Source organism: Microplitis mediator, chromosome 4 (assembly GCF_029852145.1).
Source record: "Microplitis mediator isolate UGA2020A chromosome 4, iyMicMedi2.1, whole genome shotgun sequence".
Classification (NCBI taxonomy): Eukaryota; Metazoa; Arthropoda; class Insecta; order Hymenoptera; family Braconidae; genus Microplitis; species Microplitis mediator.
In genome coordinates, this window is record NC_079972.1 from 10,151,094 (window position 1) to 10,170,203 (window position 19,110).

Consider the following 19,110-nt stretch of genomic DNA (forward strand, 5'->3'; position numbering starts at 1 on the left):
ATTAATAGTTAATAAATCTCATATTTGAGTGAACATCACCGCGATATTTGACTATAGCGCCACTTTTTGTTTATATTACCTATCAGTACACTGTCTAGTCTAGGTCGTTTGTTACATGTAATTTAATGCTGTTTTATCAATAATAATATTTCATTTTCTTATAGATTTTGTATAATGATTGTTATAATCGATGAAAATTGATGACTGTGTGTATTATTTACTTTAAAAAATAAAAATTAAATAATACTGTAAATTGTTTGTCATAACCCAACTAAATCAACTTCATATGTCATTTCTTTCTATTCAAATAAGCCATTTATTAACTATTAAGAAATATTCATTTGGCTTAAATAAATACTTCTATCAGTATATGCTTTAATTTTTTTTGACTAATTAAACGAATCATTAAAATAGAATTTCCGTGATTAGGAAAATTTGGGGCATTCGATCCTAATTAACTTATATGATGGATAACAAAGAAAAATAAAATAAAGCAGTGAGTGATAACGTTTGTTATTTTGTATATTAGTCTTTATTAACATCCAATAATATAGAATCCAAAGGCGAGCAGCCAAGTAAGCGAAGCAAAAGTGGAAAGCTCCCAGTAAAAGCAGTTGAGATAAAAGCAAAAAAACTAAGGGAATAACAAAAAGAAAATATATTTAGAAATACGTAAGATAAAATCTATAAAAAACATAGTGTTGTACAGTTAAGGAAAAATAAATATAATATAATAACATCCAATAATGCCTTATTTAATTCTTTTTTGATGACTTAAAAATGATAGTACATCAGTCTGAAGGTATAGATTATTTGTTTAAAAAAAAATTATCGTGTTCAACAAAATGTATTTTTTTTTTCAATTATTATAAACTATTTTATTAAAAGATATTATTTTATATGATATTCTTATTTTCATAAAAATTAATTACCGATTTCGAAAATTCGATGTGATATTAGTTTTGGAAACGGATTTTTTCAACATCTAAAAATGCTTCCCTAAAAGATACAAATGCTCAAAAATGTCACTGTTCGTAAATTCTTTTATTTCAAAAAGTTTAAAAAAACGGTTGTTTTTTTTATTTGACCGATTGAAATACACTTTGCTAAAAAAAAAAACATTTTTGTCTTACGATATTTTCAGAACAAATCAACCGATTTGAATATAATGTTTAAGGATCTCGTTTTTAACATCAACTTAAATTTGCAATGGTTTAATTAATTATATTTTATTCACATAAGATACTTAAAAATAATTTCAATTTTACGAAATGATTCAGTTCATGTAATACATATTTCATCCGAAAATTTAATTATATAGTTCTCGCTAAGACTTGATAAAAATACTTAAATTAATTTCGATTGAATTATTTTTTCATTCTAAATATTTTAGTTTGTCTGATAAAGTAGCATTCATAGCTAGAGCATGATCTCTGTCAAGAATAATATTATATTTGGTTGTGATATACTTAAACGCTATAAATCCACCGTATTCGGGTTTACTTTTGTAAAATATTCCTAACCCACCTAGAGCGATTGGTGGATCAGTAACAAGTTCGCGCGAATCTATGAATGGTATAATTGCAACATTTTTATCCTTTAAAGAATATATTGATGTTGAGAAATCAACGTAATTCAATCCTGGATTACTTAACTGTAGAGTATCATCATTTGAATCAGCTGGATTTTTTGAATATTGTATATCAATATTAGTTCTGTAATATGAAATAACATGGGTTATAATAATACTGCAGTGGATAAAACATAGTATTTCAAATTTTAAAATTATAAGAAATTGCCTTGGTGTATCTGGATCAGGTGTTGTATAATACCATTGATCGTGAATTGTTGGGAAAGTTTTTTTTTTATCATCATACATAGCTGATCCTCTTACTACTAATGATATGCGCTTTTCATTTGTCACTCTGAATTTGACTCCTGTTAATATACACATGCAGATTAAAAATGGTATATTAATTTATAAAATAATCGCTCAACAGAGCTAGTGAAAGCCCTCCAAATTTTTATGTTGAACTCAGACTCGAATATTAATGTAGAGAAAATTGATCATTTTTACAATATATACAATACCTGTTACCAAGTGCCCATCAGGCAATTCTATGTCATCTAATTCAAACGCTCGTATATTATAACTGAGCTTCACTGTGTCAGGACCTATTTCAGGATGCTGCTCATCATCATCTATCCATTTAACGGTTTGGGGGTCTATAATACCATTTACTAGTTTACCTTCTCGAATTCGTATCATAACGATATTATTTCTAACAATAAATTGTATTCCGGTAACAACTCTATTAGGAAAAAAAATATTTTTTAATTGGCCATTTCGAATAATCAATTTGAATTTTTTATTACCGATTATCAGCACTATCGGTGTAATGTTCTCTTAAACTTAGTGTTCGTATACTAGTATCTCGATCGACTTGTTTATCGCAAGCACATAATTGTTCTAATCTTGAATTATCTCCGAGAGTACATGCTGATTTCCAATTGGTGTTTTTATCTTTCTTAAAATCGTTATTTGGAAACCGTTGACAACTGCTATCTTCGGTATAATTACTGACAAAAATCTGTAATATGTTCGTGTTTATTTACTTATTTTTTAACATTATCAGCCAGCTTTGTAGGAATTATATGTTTCATTATTGCGTAATATAAAACAAACTTTGGCTTACAAGTGGACAGTTTAAGCTGTATATGACACCATCTTCAATATCTGGATTCCAAAATGTTTGTGTACCGTTGCATTCGAATTCTGGCTTCGTATTTCTTAAGAATATTGCATGTCGATCAGCGTACCATTTTGTACTTGGTTCATGATACGAAACATGATTTTTCAAACGAATGTAATTCACACCTACACGCAAAAAAATGAATTATAAAAATCAGTAATTGATAACTAAACATTTAGGATGTGCTCACAATTTAATATCATTTCAAACAGTAATTTCGTGGTTTTATTGAATATATTATGATAATCTTAATTTAAATATTAAAATTCCGAGTTTGTATGTAAATGAATCTTGTTACAAGTAATAGAAATTTCCGTTTGGTAGATAAAAAAATCGGTCTATCAGTTGACCCTGTGGGCCAGCCCTAAAACTTCCCGCTGTTTTCGAGCTCAGGAACTTTGAAAACATTATTGTGAATATATTTTCGAGCTCTTCGAGCTCGAAAATACTTTTGTATGCTGTTGCTTTTGAAAACAAACATTTTTCACCATTTTTCTCCAATGTCTCTCAAACGAATTGACCGAATGAGATGGTTAAGGTGGCAATTGACGCGTTTTATCAAGTTTGAAAGTTGATCAAATTTTGAATTTGATTTATAGAGTCGTTCTTTAGATTTAAAAAAAAAAATAAAAAAAATTTTTTTTTTCAATTCTTTCGACAACGATTTCTCTTGAACGAATGAACTGATTTTGATGGTTGAGGTGGCATTTAACGCAGCTTATAAAGCTTCAGAGCCCAGTCGATTTTGGAATCAATCCATGGAGCACATTAAAAATTATCCAAAAAACACATTTTTGAAAAAATTTTATTTTTGGAATATCTCTGAACGAGCCTTATTGATCGATCTCAATTTTTCACAGCTTCAAGATATTAACAAGCCACGTCGAATGACACCTTAAAGTTCAAAATCGGTTCATCCGTTCAAAAGATACAGGTATTTACATACGCACACTCGGACATCATCTTGAAATTAGTCAGAATAGCTTCCTAGGACCTCAAAACGACGACATCTGATGGAAATTCGATTTTCTTAAATCGGACCGAAACCAATAACTTCCCGAATTTTTTAAAATTTTCAATTTTCTTAGCGGGAAGTTAAAAATGAAATAATAATAATAATGTAACGTTTCAGCTTCAACATTCGGTGCTTGGAACATTTTAGTTTATAGTAAAAAAAGTAAAAAAACGTTCAGTATGATAAATAAAATTTTCAATGCCCAACAATTGATTTTATGTACAATGGTATATAATTATGACTTTTTTCAAATTGTCAAAAAGTATATCTTAAGCGCATCAGTTTTTATAGTTTGAAACAATAAAATTTTACTTCTGTTTGTAAGCTTTTAATGTATGTGAAAGAATTAACCTAAATTATTACTGATGCGCGGCTATATCTATATGGCAAGATGACGTTTTTTATCATTTCAAACAATAAAATTTAAAGACTAAGAGTGACTATTTTTTTTTCATATCAATATAGTTTAGAGAATCATTCTTATACTTTTTGGCTTTCAATATTATATTATCTATGAATTACCTTCTTTGATGCGGGTTTATTGTTCAAACAATAAAAATGAATTGAAAATCCGAATAAAATTTATCATTTATTTTTTTGCGTGTAGATAATTAATTGTTGTAATAAGTATATTTATTCCAGAGTTGATGAAAAAATATCATACCTTCAGCCCATTCTTCCGGGTCACACTCTTGTGATTTTTTATATGTTGTATTATCAATTTTCTTCAAATAACTGCTTGCTGAAGAGGTCATACGAACAACTATTTCTTTACATTGTTCTAGTATATTTCTTTGTGCAGGACGCCGATCATCTCGAATAAAATGAATAATTCTTTGGTTATTTATACTCGAAAAAAAAATTAAAAAAGGAAAACATGTTCTGACGGGATCAGGGAACACCTTCTGTCATCTTGTTTTATGCGTGCATAAAAAAAATATGTAAATAATGGTAACCAACCTGTATTTCCAGTACTTCGTTGTTGGAACTCGTAAGCCATATAAATTATAGTGTATCCTTTACTAACGCTTGCTAACATAGATTCATAAAGTTGATATACTTCGTTATAAATTGATGATTTACTGCAATATTTTCCATTGTTCTGAAAATAATCATTTTAAAAACACACTTCATTATTTTGGAACGAAATATACTTCTAGAGTTAGGCTTCAAACGTTTGCTTATATCATATTTTCAAATGGTATATTTTTATAGAATGGATCTTTATACGAAAATAGAACTTAATATGTAACTGTAGTTTTCCGCATATTTTATAGATTAGACAAAGTTAAAGTGAAAGATCAAAACTTTTTTGCAGTCCTTGGAATTTACTAGAAATTTTGTAGTATATCACGAGATATAGCTCTTCTCCTAAGCAAAACTTTAGACTCAAGAAAAAGCTTTAGGCTTGTTGCTATAACTTATATTCTAGCAATCTACTTCTTTACTTTCTAAAAATTGGTTTCTGTTGAACAATCATATTGATTACTATTAGAAATACACATTTTTTTATATTCCTATGTAGGAGCTGCCAGTCTTGAACGACGGGACCAGAGTCGGGCCAGCCTTGGGCAACCGAGCCTCGGTAGTTCGATGTTGGTCCATGCCTGAGCCTTTGCTGGGCCTATTGTCATTTCCTATATGGATTGTAACCAAAATTTCAGAATTCTGATGATTTACATATAAAATAAAATAAATAATAAGCATTAATGTACCAAGGTTTTAAACTTGTGACCTATCGCTTCAGTACTTAAACATAACTCGGACGTAAGGCATCAAAATAGTGTATTACATACGACGGACTGCTTCACTAAACGTGAATTAGTGAAATGAGTGAATATTTACTAATTTATGTTTAGAGAGTGATTAATGCGTTTTTATAATTTTTCTGATAGTAAGAATATCATATAAAATAATATCTTTTAATAAAATAGTTTATAATAATTGAAAAAAAATTACATTTTGTTGAACACGATAATTTTTTTTTAAACAGATAATCTACACCTTCAGGCTAATGTACTATTATTTTTAAGTCATCAAAAAAGAATTAAATAATGCATTATTAGATGTTATTATATTATATTTATTTTTCCAATGTATAACCTTTGTCATTGATACTTATAAGGCCCTTACAAGGTATTTTATGGTTCGAAGTTAATAAATTCATAAGTCTATTTATGTGTAAGTATTAGTAACTTTCACACCGACAGTGTTGAAAATTTTCACACGTAATCATTCACATCACACAGCAAACTCAAAATTTTTTACATTGTATTACCTGTTCATATATGTACACACATACACATATATATATATATATATATATATATATATATATATATATATATATATATATATATATATATATATATATATATATATATATATATATATATATTAGACTTTATATATACATTATTAGACTTTTTTTTGCGACTTTTTTTTTTTATTCGCTCCTATCCCGAAATTTCGTTGGAAATACCCCCAAAAAAATTCCCTGAGAGTTTGAGACCTTAATATATTAATATTAAGTACTTTCCCAGAGCTGGTAAAGATTTCCCTTTTCAAATACACGTAAACTTGGGTTTTTATTTTTTAAACTTCTATAACTCCGCGGCATTTTATGATCTCATTTCGCCTAAAGTCGGAATTTTCTCAAAATTAAATGTTCTACGAAAGTGCTCATTGTCGCGAAGTCGTAACTCATACCTTGGGGTAGTACGGACCGCTAAACCGAATTTTTTCATAGAATTCTTGTTTTTTCACTCATTATCTCATAAACATCAAGACCAACAAAAAAATGTAAATGACAGTTTTATGGAAAATTTAATTTCCTACAAAAAAGGTTATGAGCACCGAATCACTCAGATTGATATTTTCTGAGATATTAATTATTGAAGTTTACATAATATTGAATTCCCATAAAATGTCGAATCAAATCTTAGAAAATATTGATTTTTTAGTCGACTAATATCTCAGAAAATATCAATCTGAGTGATTCGGTGCTGAGGGCCTTTTTGTAGAGAATTGAATTTCCTATAAAATTATCGTTTACATTTATTCTGTAGGTCTTATTGTTGAAAGAAAAAAGAAGAATCCTATGAAAAAATTCAGTTTAGCGGTCCGTAATACCCCACCGTAGGAGTTATGACTTCGCGACGATAGGCACTTTTGTGGAGCATTTAATTCTGAGAAAATCTCGACTTTGGGCGAGATGATATTATAAAATTCCACGGAGTTATAGAAGTTTAAAAAATAAAAACCCACAGAATAAAATGTAAAAACAAGCCCGTCATATTAAAAGTTACAAAAGTTAAAATGTATACTGTAATTTTTTAATTTTATCCTGTAAAAAATTAGTTGAAAATCAAGCATTAATATTTACAGTTTGAAAATGCAAATCGAACACAACAAAATGTAAAATAATTATAAACTTTTGCCCATAGAAAGTTCTTTTCTTTAAAAATCATTTATTCCTCTTTAAAACTGTAAAAATTACAGTTTAGCCGTTTTGTAAAAATTGAAGTATCAAATAAGAAAAATTGTTGAGTGGTTCGAGAAGATTTACAGTGCGGGCATTCAATTATGAACCTTGATGTAGAAAATGGAACTATTACATCTCACACTGTAATTTTTAAAATTTCTATATCAAGTATCATCGATGCCTTAGCAATCACGAACTTTTACTATTTAAACAGTAAAAACAGTAAAACTACATTTCATAATATCGTTAATAAGTTTCATAAAATTAAAAATTTACTTTTGTAACTTTTGAAGTTTGACAACCATTCAATAAAGGTTGACAATTGAAAATTTGTGTTTGAATTCCATGAAATCACTTGCATTTAAATTTGTAAGTTTTACATTTTAGATATTGAAATTTTAGACCGTATCACGGCAATTAGCTGAATGTACGAAAATACTAATCCTATTCAACTGTCAGTAAATATTTTTGAAATAGTATATGTGAGAATATGTGAAAATATTCTTGATTCAAGAAATTATTTTTGATCGATTCGGAGAATAAATATTTACTTACACCAAGTAAACAAATCTTCATATTTTTATCTTGAATCAAAATTTTTTTTCTCAAGTCAACATATTTTTATGCTTAAATCAAAAAATTTTCACTTGTTTCAAGAGTTTATATTTCTTAAAGTAAGAGATATTTTTTTTAGAGCAAGATACATTATTTTTTGTAGCAATATTGCAGTTTTTTGGTTAAAGAAAATAAAATTTCTCGGAACAAGTACTATTCTTCTCACGCAAATATTTTTGTATTCTCCGACCAAAATAACAAAAGTTGCTTAAGCCAAGAGACAAATTTTCTTGGGAGAAAAGATCGATATGGAGAAGGGGAAAGTCACCGGTGCTAGGCAGCAGCACCGGCAGTAGTTCGGTGCTCGCCACGAGATCGCGCCTATCACTTGTAGTGTCCCTGGTAAGAAAAATATTATAGTAGTGATATATTCCAAATTTCTCAACGATTTAGTTCGAGTATTCCTCTCTCATTTGATAGAGCGACAAGTACATTTTTGGATTGTACTAGAGAATATCCTATAATACATCATGACTTTAATATATAATATTAATGTTTGCTTGAATATTTTTCTCGAAATAAAAAAAAAAATATTACGTCTCAGATAAAGAAAAAAAAAAATTACATTTCGTAGTGGGTTCTATCACTATTTAAACTAGATTATTGAAAAGAATAAACAGAAATATTACTAACTGAAAATGTAAAATTTACAGTTTATAGTGGAAATATCGTTATTTTGAGAAACACGTTTTAAAAACTTTCACGTAAAACTTGCTGAGAAAAAATGTAAGTTTTAAAGCTTATCGAATGATACTTTGATAATTTTCATCAAATATTACAGTGTGAGAAAGTAAACTTAATACATTTTCAAACTGTAATATTTCATACATAAAATGTAAAACTTACTGCGCGGCGCCGAACTGTAACTTTTACAGTTTCGTTTATGAAGCGCTGCGTTACTATTTGAAAATGTAATAAATGCTCGTTCGAGCTGCAATTATTCCTGTTTTCTTTTTTCCGTGCAAGTTTACGTGTATTTTAAATGAGAAATCTTCACCTGCTCTGGGAAAGTACTTAATATTAATATTAAGGGCTCAAACTCTCAGGGAATTTTCTTGGGGGTATTTCCAACAAAATTTCGGGATGGGAGCGAAAAAAAAAATAGTCGCAAAAAAGAAAGCAGTCTAATATATATCTTATGATCTTATGATCAGACAATGTATGGATTTTATGTTGATAACACCGAACAGTGTAAAAGTTAATACTCATACCGTGTTAAAAGTACATCTGTTGATGGTTCACATCGAAAAAATTTCACACCTCAATTTACACAGAAGATACTGTGTAAAGTCCGCGAGGACCATTTTTACATACAAAATTTTTTACAGAGTAAATATTTTACCTTACATAAAAAGAAATTAAGTTGATATCTTACTTGTAATCTTGAGTAGTATTCAATTGCAACTGAAAACACATTCTCCTGAAGGCTATTTAAGTCATTTTTTGCTAAACCACTTGTCCAATGACCGATTTTAAGTAATTTGTCTAAATATTCGTTACCTTCGTGTGTATTATTGACATATGTTTTGGTAGCTGTGACTGGGATAATTTTAAAGTTGTATATATCGAATAATAATAGGTGATCATAGATAGTGACAATTTCTTCTGATATTTCTAAGATATTCTTCAGAGAATCTAAAAGCCGTTCATTTGCTTCGGTAATTTCTTCTTTATAAAGGGCTGTTGCAATCGTAGATTCCAAACTTTTAATTGCTTCTCTACTGCTGTGAGATTTCGTACTTATAGTATTTATATCGTCAAAGATTCTGTTTTCTATTTTTTTGCAAAACCTTCTTTGAAAGTTCAATTTCCGAGCGTTGTAAGTCGTGCCGGAAGCGCCAATTATAATATATCGAGCCTTACCTATACATTTGACTGAACCGCGATTGCACGCTAAATATCATATCATTGCAAAGTTTTGACTTTACTATACTAATGTATTAATAAAATTTCATGACCTGTGAGTTTACTTAATTTTGATTTTGATAACTAACGACGAGACCGTATTTGAAGTGACGGAAACGCTACCACATCATGCGACCACACATTACTTTGAATCGCTCATGAATAAGTGCTAATGAAAAAAGTACATTTAAATAACAAAATCAATAGTCTATTAATTAATTCGAATACAGCTGTCGTATCCCCGAAAGATTTGATTTACAATAAATCTTAATTTTACATTTTTGATAAATTGAACTTTCATAGCAGGGGTTGCGAAAAATACACGGAAAAATTCTCCTCGCTTGAATTGCAATAGTGTCATAAAAAAACCGGACCATGTCGCCACCTGCAAAAATTGAACCAGACACGGTCTTTCCGGCTTTGCTATGAATCCATAGAATTACAAGCAAGAATAATTCTTTCGCGTAATGTATCTTACAAGCGAAGTAAGAAGTGAATATGACAATCGTGATATTCTTTTCACTATAAGGTTTTTTTACATCGACAAGAAGAATCGTATTGAACCTTTTAATAAATATTTCTTATGAATCCTCCTCATGTAGTGTTACACACCTCGAAAAAATCAGAAAGAAATTAGGATTTTATCACTCTGTATCAAGATTATAAATATTTAGTTCTGTCCAAATCTATACGTGTTTTCAAGAAAAATCGTACGAAAATTGAAAGCTTTATGTTACTTAAAGCTTAGTTCGACGAAGCGTAATTTTAGTGTATTCATGTTTTATAATTTATAATTTATTCAAATAAATTGTCAGTACATTCAATGTCAATTATGAGTATTAATACACAAACAATGTATTAATTTATTCAACTTCCCGCTATAAAAATTAAAAATTTTCAAAAAAAGAGGAAACTGTCTTTTCAGTAATTCTTACACAACTAAACGTATAGAACAAAAAAAAATTTGTCCATGCTATGCATTACCTCCTTTTAGAAATATTATGCTTTAGATGTTCCCATTCATCGTGGGCTGATGGTAAACTTTCTTTATTCTCTATATTAATACACTTTCCAACAGAATAATTTTTAATATCCAGTAAACTTAATAAAATCATAAGACAAAACCATTTCATCGGATCTAAATACTGATAATTCATTTTTAATGTTTTCTCGACGAAACACTTTTTAAAATGCGTCCGTCAAAATTGAAAGTAACTTTAGGATGAGTTTAAAATATTATAAGATCACACTCGAGTCTAGTATAGAAATACTACAAAATACTGTGAAGCGCAAATGTGTATAGAATATGCCGACCCCTATTTCAACATAATCATGACGTCAGCCATCCATAGATTTTTAGAAAGGGATAGTGTGTTGAATAGATCTTTTGTATAATTTATCTTTATTATTCATTGACCATAAATTATTCGTATTAAAATTTCAATGTCGCAATTCCAGGAAATATATAACTATTTAATAAAACCTCATTGATATGTTAAATTCTCGTAAGGCGAAGATAATAATAAAAAAACAAAAAAAAATGTATGCAAGGTACAACGTTCAGTGATTGACTGATTCGTTAAAGAAACAAATATTTTGATAAATAAATTACTCTCTAAACATGAATTAATAAAAAAAAGTGAATATTCACTAATTCGAAGTGCAAATCGAACCACTAATTCCAAAAAATGGTTCGATTGGCACTCCGAATTAGTGAATATTCGCTTATTTCACTTATTCATGTTTAGAAAGTAAATTAGTCAATTTTAACTTTACTTCAACTTTTCTAATCGAATTGAAAACTCATTTCTCTGATGATTTTTTAATTCCTTAAGGACCCCGTTTTATCAATAAAATATATCTCTCTTGCCTTTCTTCTACTGCTGATTGTGGTGATGTTATTTCTAATTTAAGTGTGTTTTCTTGTAGTGCATAGGCGATATTAACTATAAGTTACCAGTTACTACAATAGTTTTATTAATTTAAATTAAAAATTTTTTTTTCTCTTTATAAATATTTAAATAAGTGTAATAAAGTAGCATTTATAACTTGAGCATGATCTCTGTCAAGAAGAATATTATAGTTAGCTGTGATATACTTAAACGCTATAAATCCACCGTAGCCGGGTTTACTTTTGTAAAATATTCCTAATCCACCTAGAGCGATTGGTGGATCAGTAACGAGATCGCGTGAATCTATGAATGGTATAATTGCAACATTTTCATCTTTTGAAGAATACACTGATGTTGAGAAATCGACGTAGTTCAATCCTGGAGTACTTAATTGTAGCAACTGTTCATTTATTAACTCAGCTGGATTTTTAGAATATTCTACATCAATTTTATGCCTGTAATGAGTTTTAATAATAGCATAGTGCATCAAACATAATGTTGTTAATTTTAAAATTATAATTAATTACCTAGCTATATCTGGATCAGGTGTTGGAGAATACCATTGATCGTGAATTGATGGGAAGGTTTTTTTTTATCATCATACATAGCTGATCCTCTTACTGCTAATGATATGCGCGTTTTATTTGTCACTAAGAATTTGACTCCTGTCGATGTACACATGTAGATTAAAAAATGATTAATTAATTTATCAAATAATTGCTGAACAGAGCTAGTCAAAGCCCTCAAAATTTTTATGTTGAACACAGACTCGAATATTGATGTAAGGAGAATTAATCATTTTTGCAATATATACAATACCTGTTACCAAGTGTCCATCAGGCAATTCTATGTCATCTAATTCAAACGCTCGTATGTTATAACTGAGCTTCACTGTATCAGGACCTATTTCAGGACGCTGACCATCATCATCTATCCATCTAACGGTTTGGGGGTTTATAATACCATTGACTAATTTACCTTCTCGAATTTGTATCGTAACGATATTATTTTTAACAATAAATCGTATTCCGGTAACAACTCTATTAGAAAAAATATTTTTTAATTGGCCATTTCGAATAATCAATTTGAATTTTTTATTACCGATTATCAGCACTATCAGTGTAATGTTCTCTTAAACTTATTGTTCGTATACTAGTATCTTGGTCGACTTGTTTATCGCAAGCACATAATTGTCCTAATCTTGAATTATCTCCATTAGTACATGCTGATTCCCAATATGTGTTTTTAGCTTTCGTAAAATTATCATTCTGAAAACGTTGGCAACTGCTATCTCTTGAATAATCACTGACAAAAATCTAAAATGTGTATGTGTTTGTTTACTTATTTTTTAACATTATCAGGCAGCTTCGTAGGGATCATATATGTAATTATCGTGATGTGAAACAAACTTTGACTTACAAGTGGACAGTTCAAGCTGTATATGACGCCATCTGATAAAGCTGGATTCCAAAATACTTGTGTACTGTCGCATTCTTTTTCTGGTTTCATATCTCTCAAGTATTCTGCACCCTGATCCCAGTACCATTTTGTATTAGGCTCATAATACGAAACGTGATTTTTTAAACGAATGTATTTCTTACCTAGATAATTAATTGTTGTAATAGGCATATTTATCCCAGAGTTGATTAAAAAATATCAAACCTTCAGCCCATTCCTTCGGGTCACACTCTTGTGATTTTTTATATGTCGTATTATCAATTTTCTTCAAATAACTGCTTACTGAAGTGGTCATACGAACAACTGCTTCTTTACATTCTTCTAGTATAATTCTTTGTGCGGGAAGCCCATTGTCTTGAAAAAAATAAATAATTTTTTGATTATTTATACTCGAATAAAAAACTAAAAAAGGAAAACATGTTTTGACGGGATCAGGGAACACCTTCTGTCATCTTGTTTTATGCGTGCATAATAAAAATATGTAAATAATGGAAACCAACCTGTATTTCCAGGATTTCGTTGTTGGAACTCGTAAGCCATATACATTATAGTGTATCCTTTACTGACGCTTGCTAGCATAGATTCATAAAGTTGATATACTTCATTATAAATTGATGATTTACCGCAATAATTTCCATTGTTCTGAAAATAATCATTTCAAAAACACTGTTATGTCAGAAATTGACATAAATAAATGTTTTATGGGTATTTGGCCCAAGCCGAAGCCTATAGACCGGGAACCCCAGAGACCTTATATTAAAGAGGATAGGTTTATTTTTAAATTAATAACACGATGCTAAATATATTAATTCTTAATTATATTGCCAACTTAATTACAAAATTTTGAGGTTTGGAGATTGTGTTTCTTATAACATTAAATCTTAATCGTAAGAAACAAAATTCGAATATCCTTTCTAATATAATCCAAAGATAACGGTTAACTGATTAAAATTTAGAGAGTAAAAGTAATTAAGATTCTAAATTGCAGTTCTATGTAATTCAAATTAAATTATAATTTAACTAGCGCAAGATGATTTTTCAAAATAGTATGGCGAAATTAAAAAAAGAAAACAATTTGAAGTAAATCGGAGACGATGTATTTTAACGGATTATCAATTGATTTGAGTTTAGTTATTTTTTAAATGCGAATAAAATATTTTTGTCGAGCAATTTTGTAGAGATCATTAGGTGGTTACTCAGCTGACTCTAATTTATTTTCAAAAGAAAACGATAGTTAATGGTATTTAATTAAAAAAAATTGTACCTGAGTTTTTTATGTAGTACGCTGGTTTACTTATGTAGTACTTATTTATTCTGCTGTTTTCACTCGCGATTTTATATTGCTCGACACTTATTCTTTTTCTACAGTTGAACTTTACACTAGGCTGGTCAGGACACGAGAGAGCGAGTACAAGTAAAATCCGCCTAGATATAGCGATTTTTTTGGGTGGACCCAATTCCGTAAATTTGGGGGAATTTCCACGCCTACGCTCTGTCGTGTCCATCCAACTTTTTCCACTTCCTTCCGGAAACCCATTGTTTCGGGGCCGCACTATCCCTTCCACATTGTTTTTCCCACTGACGTAGTTGCTTCGGACCCCCTCTACATGGGTCCTCCACAACCCGCCCTTTGACCTTATTGGATAAATTATTTTTTTAATTTTTCTTTTTTTTTCTTTTTGTTATTCTCATATTATTGTTAACTATATCCCTATATTATTCATAAATGATAATTTTATAAACTACATTATGTTCATAAGCTATATCATTCTGTGGGTCTTATGAACTATATTATTTATAAACGATAATTTTTATAAACTACATCATTTTGTAGAATATATAATTTATGGTTTAATTTCCTCTTAATTAATTAATTGATTATTTTTATTGCCTATGGTCATTTTATATTCCTTTTTTTCTATTTTTTTATGTTTTACACGTTTGGTTAACTGATAAATTTTCAGTTGAATTATTATTATTTAGTATTTAAATTTTGTTCTTTTATAATTTTCTTGTTTGTGTCGCTTTCTATTTTAAATGGTTTTATTATCTTAATGGAAACCTTTTTGCTTGTTTGTTTAGTTACTCACTTGTCCAAACACCATAATTTGCTTTTAAAGTTTTTTTTTCAATTTGGAAAACATTCAAAAACTCATTATAAATATGTCTTATTTACTTTAGGTCTTATTTAGAGTGTGCTGGCGATAAGAAAGTGCGTCAGCAGCCACTCTGACCCTGGGTGAGGATTAAAATTCCTTTTCACTCAATATTATATTAAAATATAGATTAGGTGTTCGAACAAGTTTCCTAATGTCAACCAAAACGTTAAGTAAAACATAAAATGTAAGATTTAAATAAAATAAAATAAGATTAAATAATATATAAACAAACGAAAATAGTCTGGACGTAACAACACATTTCATCATTTTGGAACGAAAAATACTTCTAGATTTAGACTTCAAACGTCGGCTAATATAATATTTTCAAATGGTATATTTTCATAGAATGGATCTTTATGCAGAAATGAAACTTAATATGTAAATGTAGTTTTCTGCATAGTTTATAAAATTTCACACCGTCAATTCACACAGAAAATACTGTGTAAAGTTCGCGAGGACCATTTTCACATCAAGAATTTTTTACAGAGTAAGTATTTTTACTTTTAGGTAAAAACCTTACATAAAAACGAATTAAGTTTATATCTTACTTGTAACCTTGAGTAGTATTTAATTGCAACTGAAAACACATTCTCCTGAAGGCTATTTGAGTCATTTTCTGCTAAACCACTTGTCCAATGACCGATTTTAAGTAATTTGTCCAAATATTCGTTACCTTCGAGTGTAGCATAGACATATGTTTTGTTAGCTGTGACTGGGTTAATTTTAAAATTGTATAATTTCGAGGGTGATAGGTATTTATAATCAGTGTCAATTTCTTCGGATATTTCTTGGATATTCCGTAGAGAATCTAAAAGCCGTTCATTTGCTTCGGTAATTTCTTCTTCATAAAGGGCTGCTCTAATCGTAGATTCCAAACTTTTAATTGCTGCTTCAGTGCTGTAAGATTTCTTATGTATAGTATTTATATTATCAAAGATCCTGTTTTCTATTTTTTTGCAAAACCTTCTTTGAAAGTTCAATTTCCGAGCGTTGTAAGCCGTGCCGGAAGCGCCCATTATACTATATCGAGTCTTGCTTATACATTTTACTCAACCGCATTTGCGCACTAAATATCATATCATGTACCGGTTTGACTTTGCTATACTAACGTAGCAATAAAATTTCACGAGCTGTGAGTTCAAATAATTTTGCGCTTTATACTTAACGACGAGACTGTATTTGAATTGACGGAAACGCTACCATAATTCGCGACCACACGTTAATTAGAATCGCTCATGAATAAGTACTAATAAAAAAGTACATTCGAATAACTAAAATGAATAGTCTATTCATTAATTTGAATACAACCGTCGTATTTCTGAAAGATTTGATTTACAATAAATCTTAATTTTACATTTCTGGTAAATTGGACTTTCAAAGCAGGGGTTGCGAAAAATACACCTCCTCATGGAGTAAGGTGTTATACATTCCGGAAAATCAGGAAGAAATTAGGATTTTATCACTTATCATAAAGATTATAAACATTTAGTTCTGCCTAACTCTATACGTTTATTCAAGAATAATCGTACACGAAAATTGTAATGTACTAATTTTTTCAACTTCCCGCTATAAAAATTGAAAATTTTCAATAGAAGAGAAGTTATTTTTTTAGTAATCATCAAACAACTAAACGTATAGAACAAAAAATCGATTTGTTTATAATATGCATTACCTCCTTTTAGAAATATTGTGCTTTAGATGATAACATTTATCCTGGGTTAATCGTAAACTTTCTTTATTCTCTATATTAATACACTTTCCAACAGAATAATTTTTAATATCCAGTAAAGTTAATAAAATCATAAGACAAAACCATTTCTTCGGATCTAAATACTGATAATTCATTTTTAATGTCGTCTCGACGAAACACTTATTAAAATGCGTCTGTCCAAATTGAAAGTAACTTTAGGAAGAGTTTAAAGTATCATAAGATCACACTCGAGTCTGGTATAGAAATACTCCAAAATACTGTGAAGCGCAAATGTTTATAGACGATGCCGACCCCTATTTCAACATAATCATGATGTCAGCCATCCGTAGATATTTAGAAAAGGACAGTGTGTTGAATAGATCTTTTTATAATTAATCTTTATTATTCATTGAAAAAGAATCATTGAATATAAATTATTTTTACTTAAATTTCAATGTCGCAATTTCAGGATATATATAACTATTTAATAAAACCTCATTGATATGTTAAATTATCATATTACGGAAAATAATATTTAAAATAAAAAATAGTCTCTATATATATATTAGGGTGGCTCATTTGAAACGACTATTTTTTTTTTTTGGTCCATTGACGGAATATTGTTCTAGACATAAAAAAAAAATTTTCCACAAAATTTGAGCCCTTAATTTTAATTTTAAGAACTCGCTAATTGAATTTGAAATTTTCCCATTCATTTAGCATGTAAAGTGGAGGTTTTTTTTTTTAATTATCTATAGCTCTGCTGCATTTCACGTTTTTTTACTGTCCATAGGCAGAAGTTATAGGCAAACCTTTATACTTCAAAAGTTCCTACAGTAAAATTTATGTGACAGGAACGGGGTCAGAGTTAAAAAATGTAAAAGTCGATTTTTATCGATTTTTGCGTATTTTTTGAGTTTTTCGTAGAAAATATTGTAGTTACCGAAAAAAGGTAAATGACAAAATTGTAGGAAATCAAATTTGCTACAAAAAAGGTCCTGTAAGCCAAGGCTGTAAAATCTGTTGTTTCTGAAATAAATTGAATTATACATATGAAAATTCAAGATATCTTTGCAGTATATGGTTTGTTAAATTAATAATTTAATTTTCATTTATTAAATGTTTTTTTTGAACATCATATTACTTTTTCATAAAAATATAACTTAAAAAAAATTTATCTATATGGGGCATTCCACGCCAAATCGGACGGTTTCAAAAATTGATTTTTCCGATTTTCTTCGATTTTTGGTATTTTTTAGTACCCCTCAAAAGAGGCTTCCCGGTAAATTTTGAGATCTTTTTGATTAATGGTTCAAAAAATATCGAATTTAAAAAAAAAACCGCTCTTTTTATGGTTTTTTGATCATAACTTTCGTAATAATGGTCGAAATTCAATGTTTTTTTATTCAAAATTTTCGTTTTGAGTTGGCCTTTTCAGACAAAAATGCATAACAAATATACAAAATGTTTTTGATCGAGATTTTTGAATTTTAAGTTTTCAACCGTGTTCCAAAATTTTATATAATTATTCGAAAAAGCGACGAAGCTATATTCACTAAGGAGTCCTCTAGTTCATAAAACAATCGTTAATGTAAAATTTTCGAAAGAACACGGAAATAATTAAAAACGTTTGTGATACAGTTTTGTCGCTTTTCCGAATAATTATATGAAATTTTGGAGCTCCTGTAATGATCTTAGCTGTATTGTATAGCAAATCTAATGTTTCTTTTGCTTTGAAATAGTTGCTTTTTAAAAAATAAAAGTATTTATTATAACAGCTTATAAATAGCATTAACTTTTACTTACTGCTTTTAAATCCCTACTCAGAACGAAAAAATATCGGAATCAATTTATAATATTCAAGAAAAACAAGTGTACAATGTCAAAAATCGGTACTGATAATAATTTATAGCAAAAAAAAAATTTTTTTTAATTTCGAAAAATCGAAAAAAAATAGTAATTATGGAAGGCCCACTACTGGACCGGGCTTAAAAGTTGCAGAATGGATAGAAGTTTAAGATAGGAAATTTTCAAGAAAATCGAAGGATACACCCTTTTTTAAAAACACGGTTGAATACTTAAAATTCAAAAATCTCGATCAAAAACATTTTGTATATTTGTTATGCATTTTTGTCTGAA

The 19,110-nt window shown here is 29.1% G+C and overlaps 2 protein-coding genes across 2 annotated transcripts; both read right to left on the bottom strand.

Annotated features, from left to right (window-relative positions):
• Positions 1–1,375: 1,375 nt before the first annotated feature.
• LOC130667222 (uncharacterized) lies at positions 1,376–12,151 on the bottom strand. Its single transcript, XM_057468716.1, has 8 exons — positions 11,822–12,151; positions 4,729–4,870; positions 4,433–4,582; positions 2,697–2,878; positions 2,377–2,591; positions 2,092–2,312; positions 1,800–1,938; positions 1,376–1,715 (listed from the first exon to the last, which is right to left on the bottom strand). The coding sequence occupies exons 1-8, from the start codon at positions 12,149–12,151 to the stop codon at positions 1,376–1,378; spliced, it is 1,719 nt and encodes a 572-aa protein (XP_057324699.1).
• LOC130666607 (uncharacterized) lies at positions 11,671–17,211 on the bottom strand. The gene is made up of 9 exons (XM_057467759.1): positions 16,954–17,211; positions 15,830–16,178; positions 13,623–13,764; positions 13,327–13,476; positions 13,084–13,265; positions 12,766–12,980; positions 12,484–12,704; positions 12,192–12,329; positions 11,671–12,119 (listed from the first exon to the last, which is right to left on the bottom strand). Exons 1-8 carry the CDS (start codon positions 17,124–17,126, stop codon positions 12,196–12,198), a joined length of 1,566 nt encoding a protein of 521 aa, XP_057323742.1. The 5' UTR covers positions 17,127–17,211; the 3' UTR covers positions 11,671–12,119; positions 12,192–12,195.
• Positions 17,212–19,110: the final 1,899 nt, after the last annotated feature.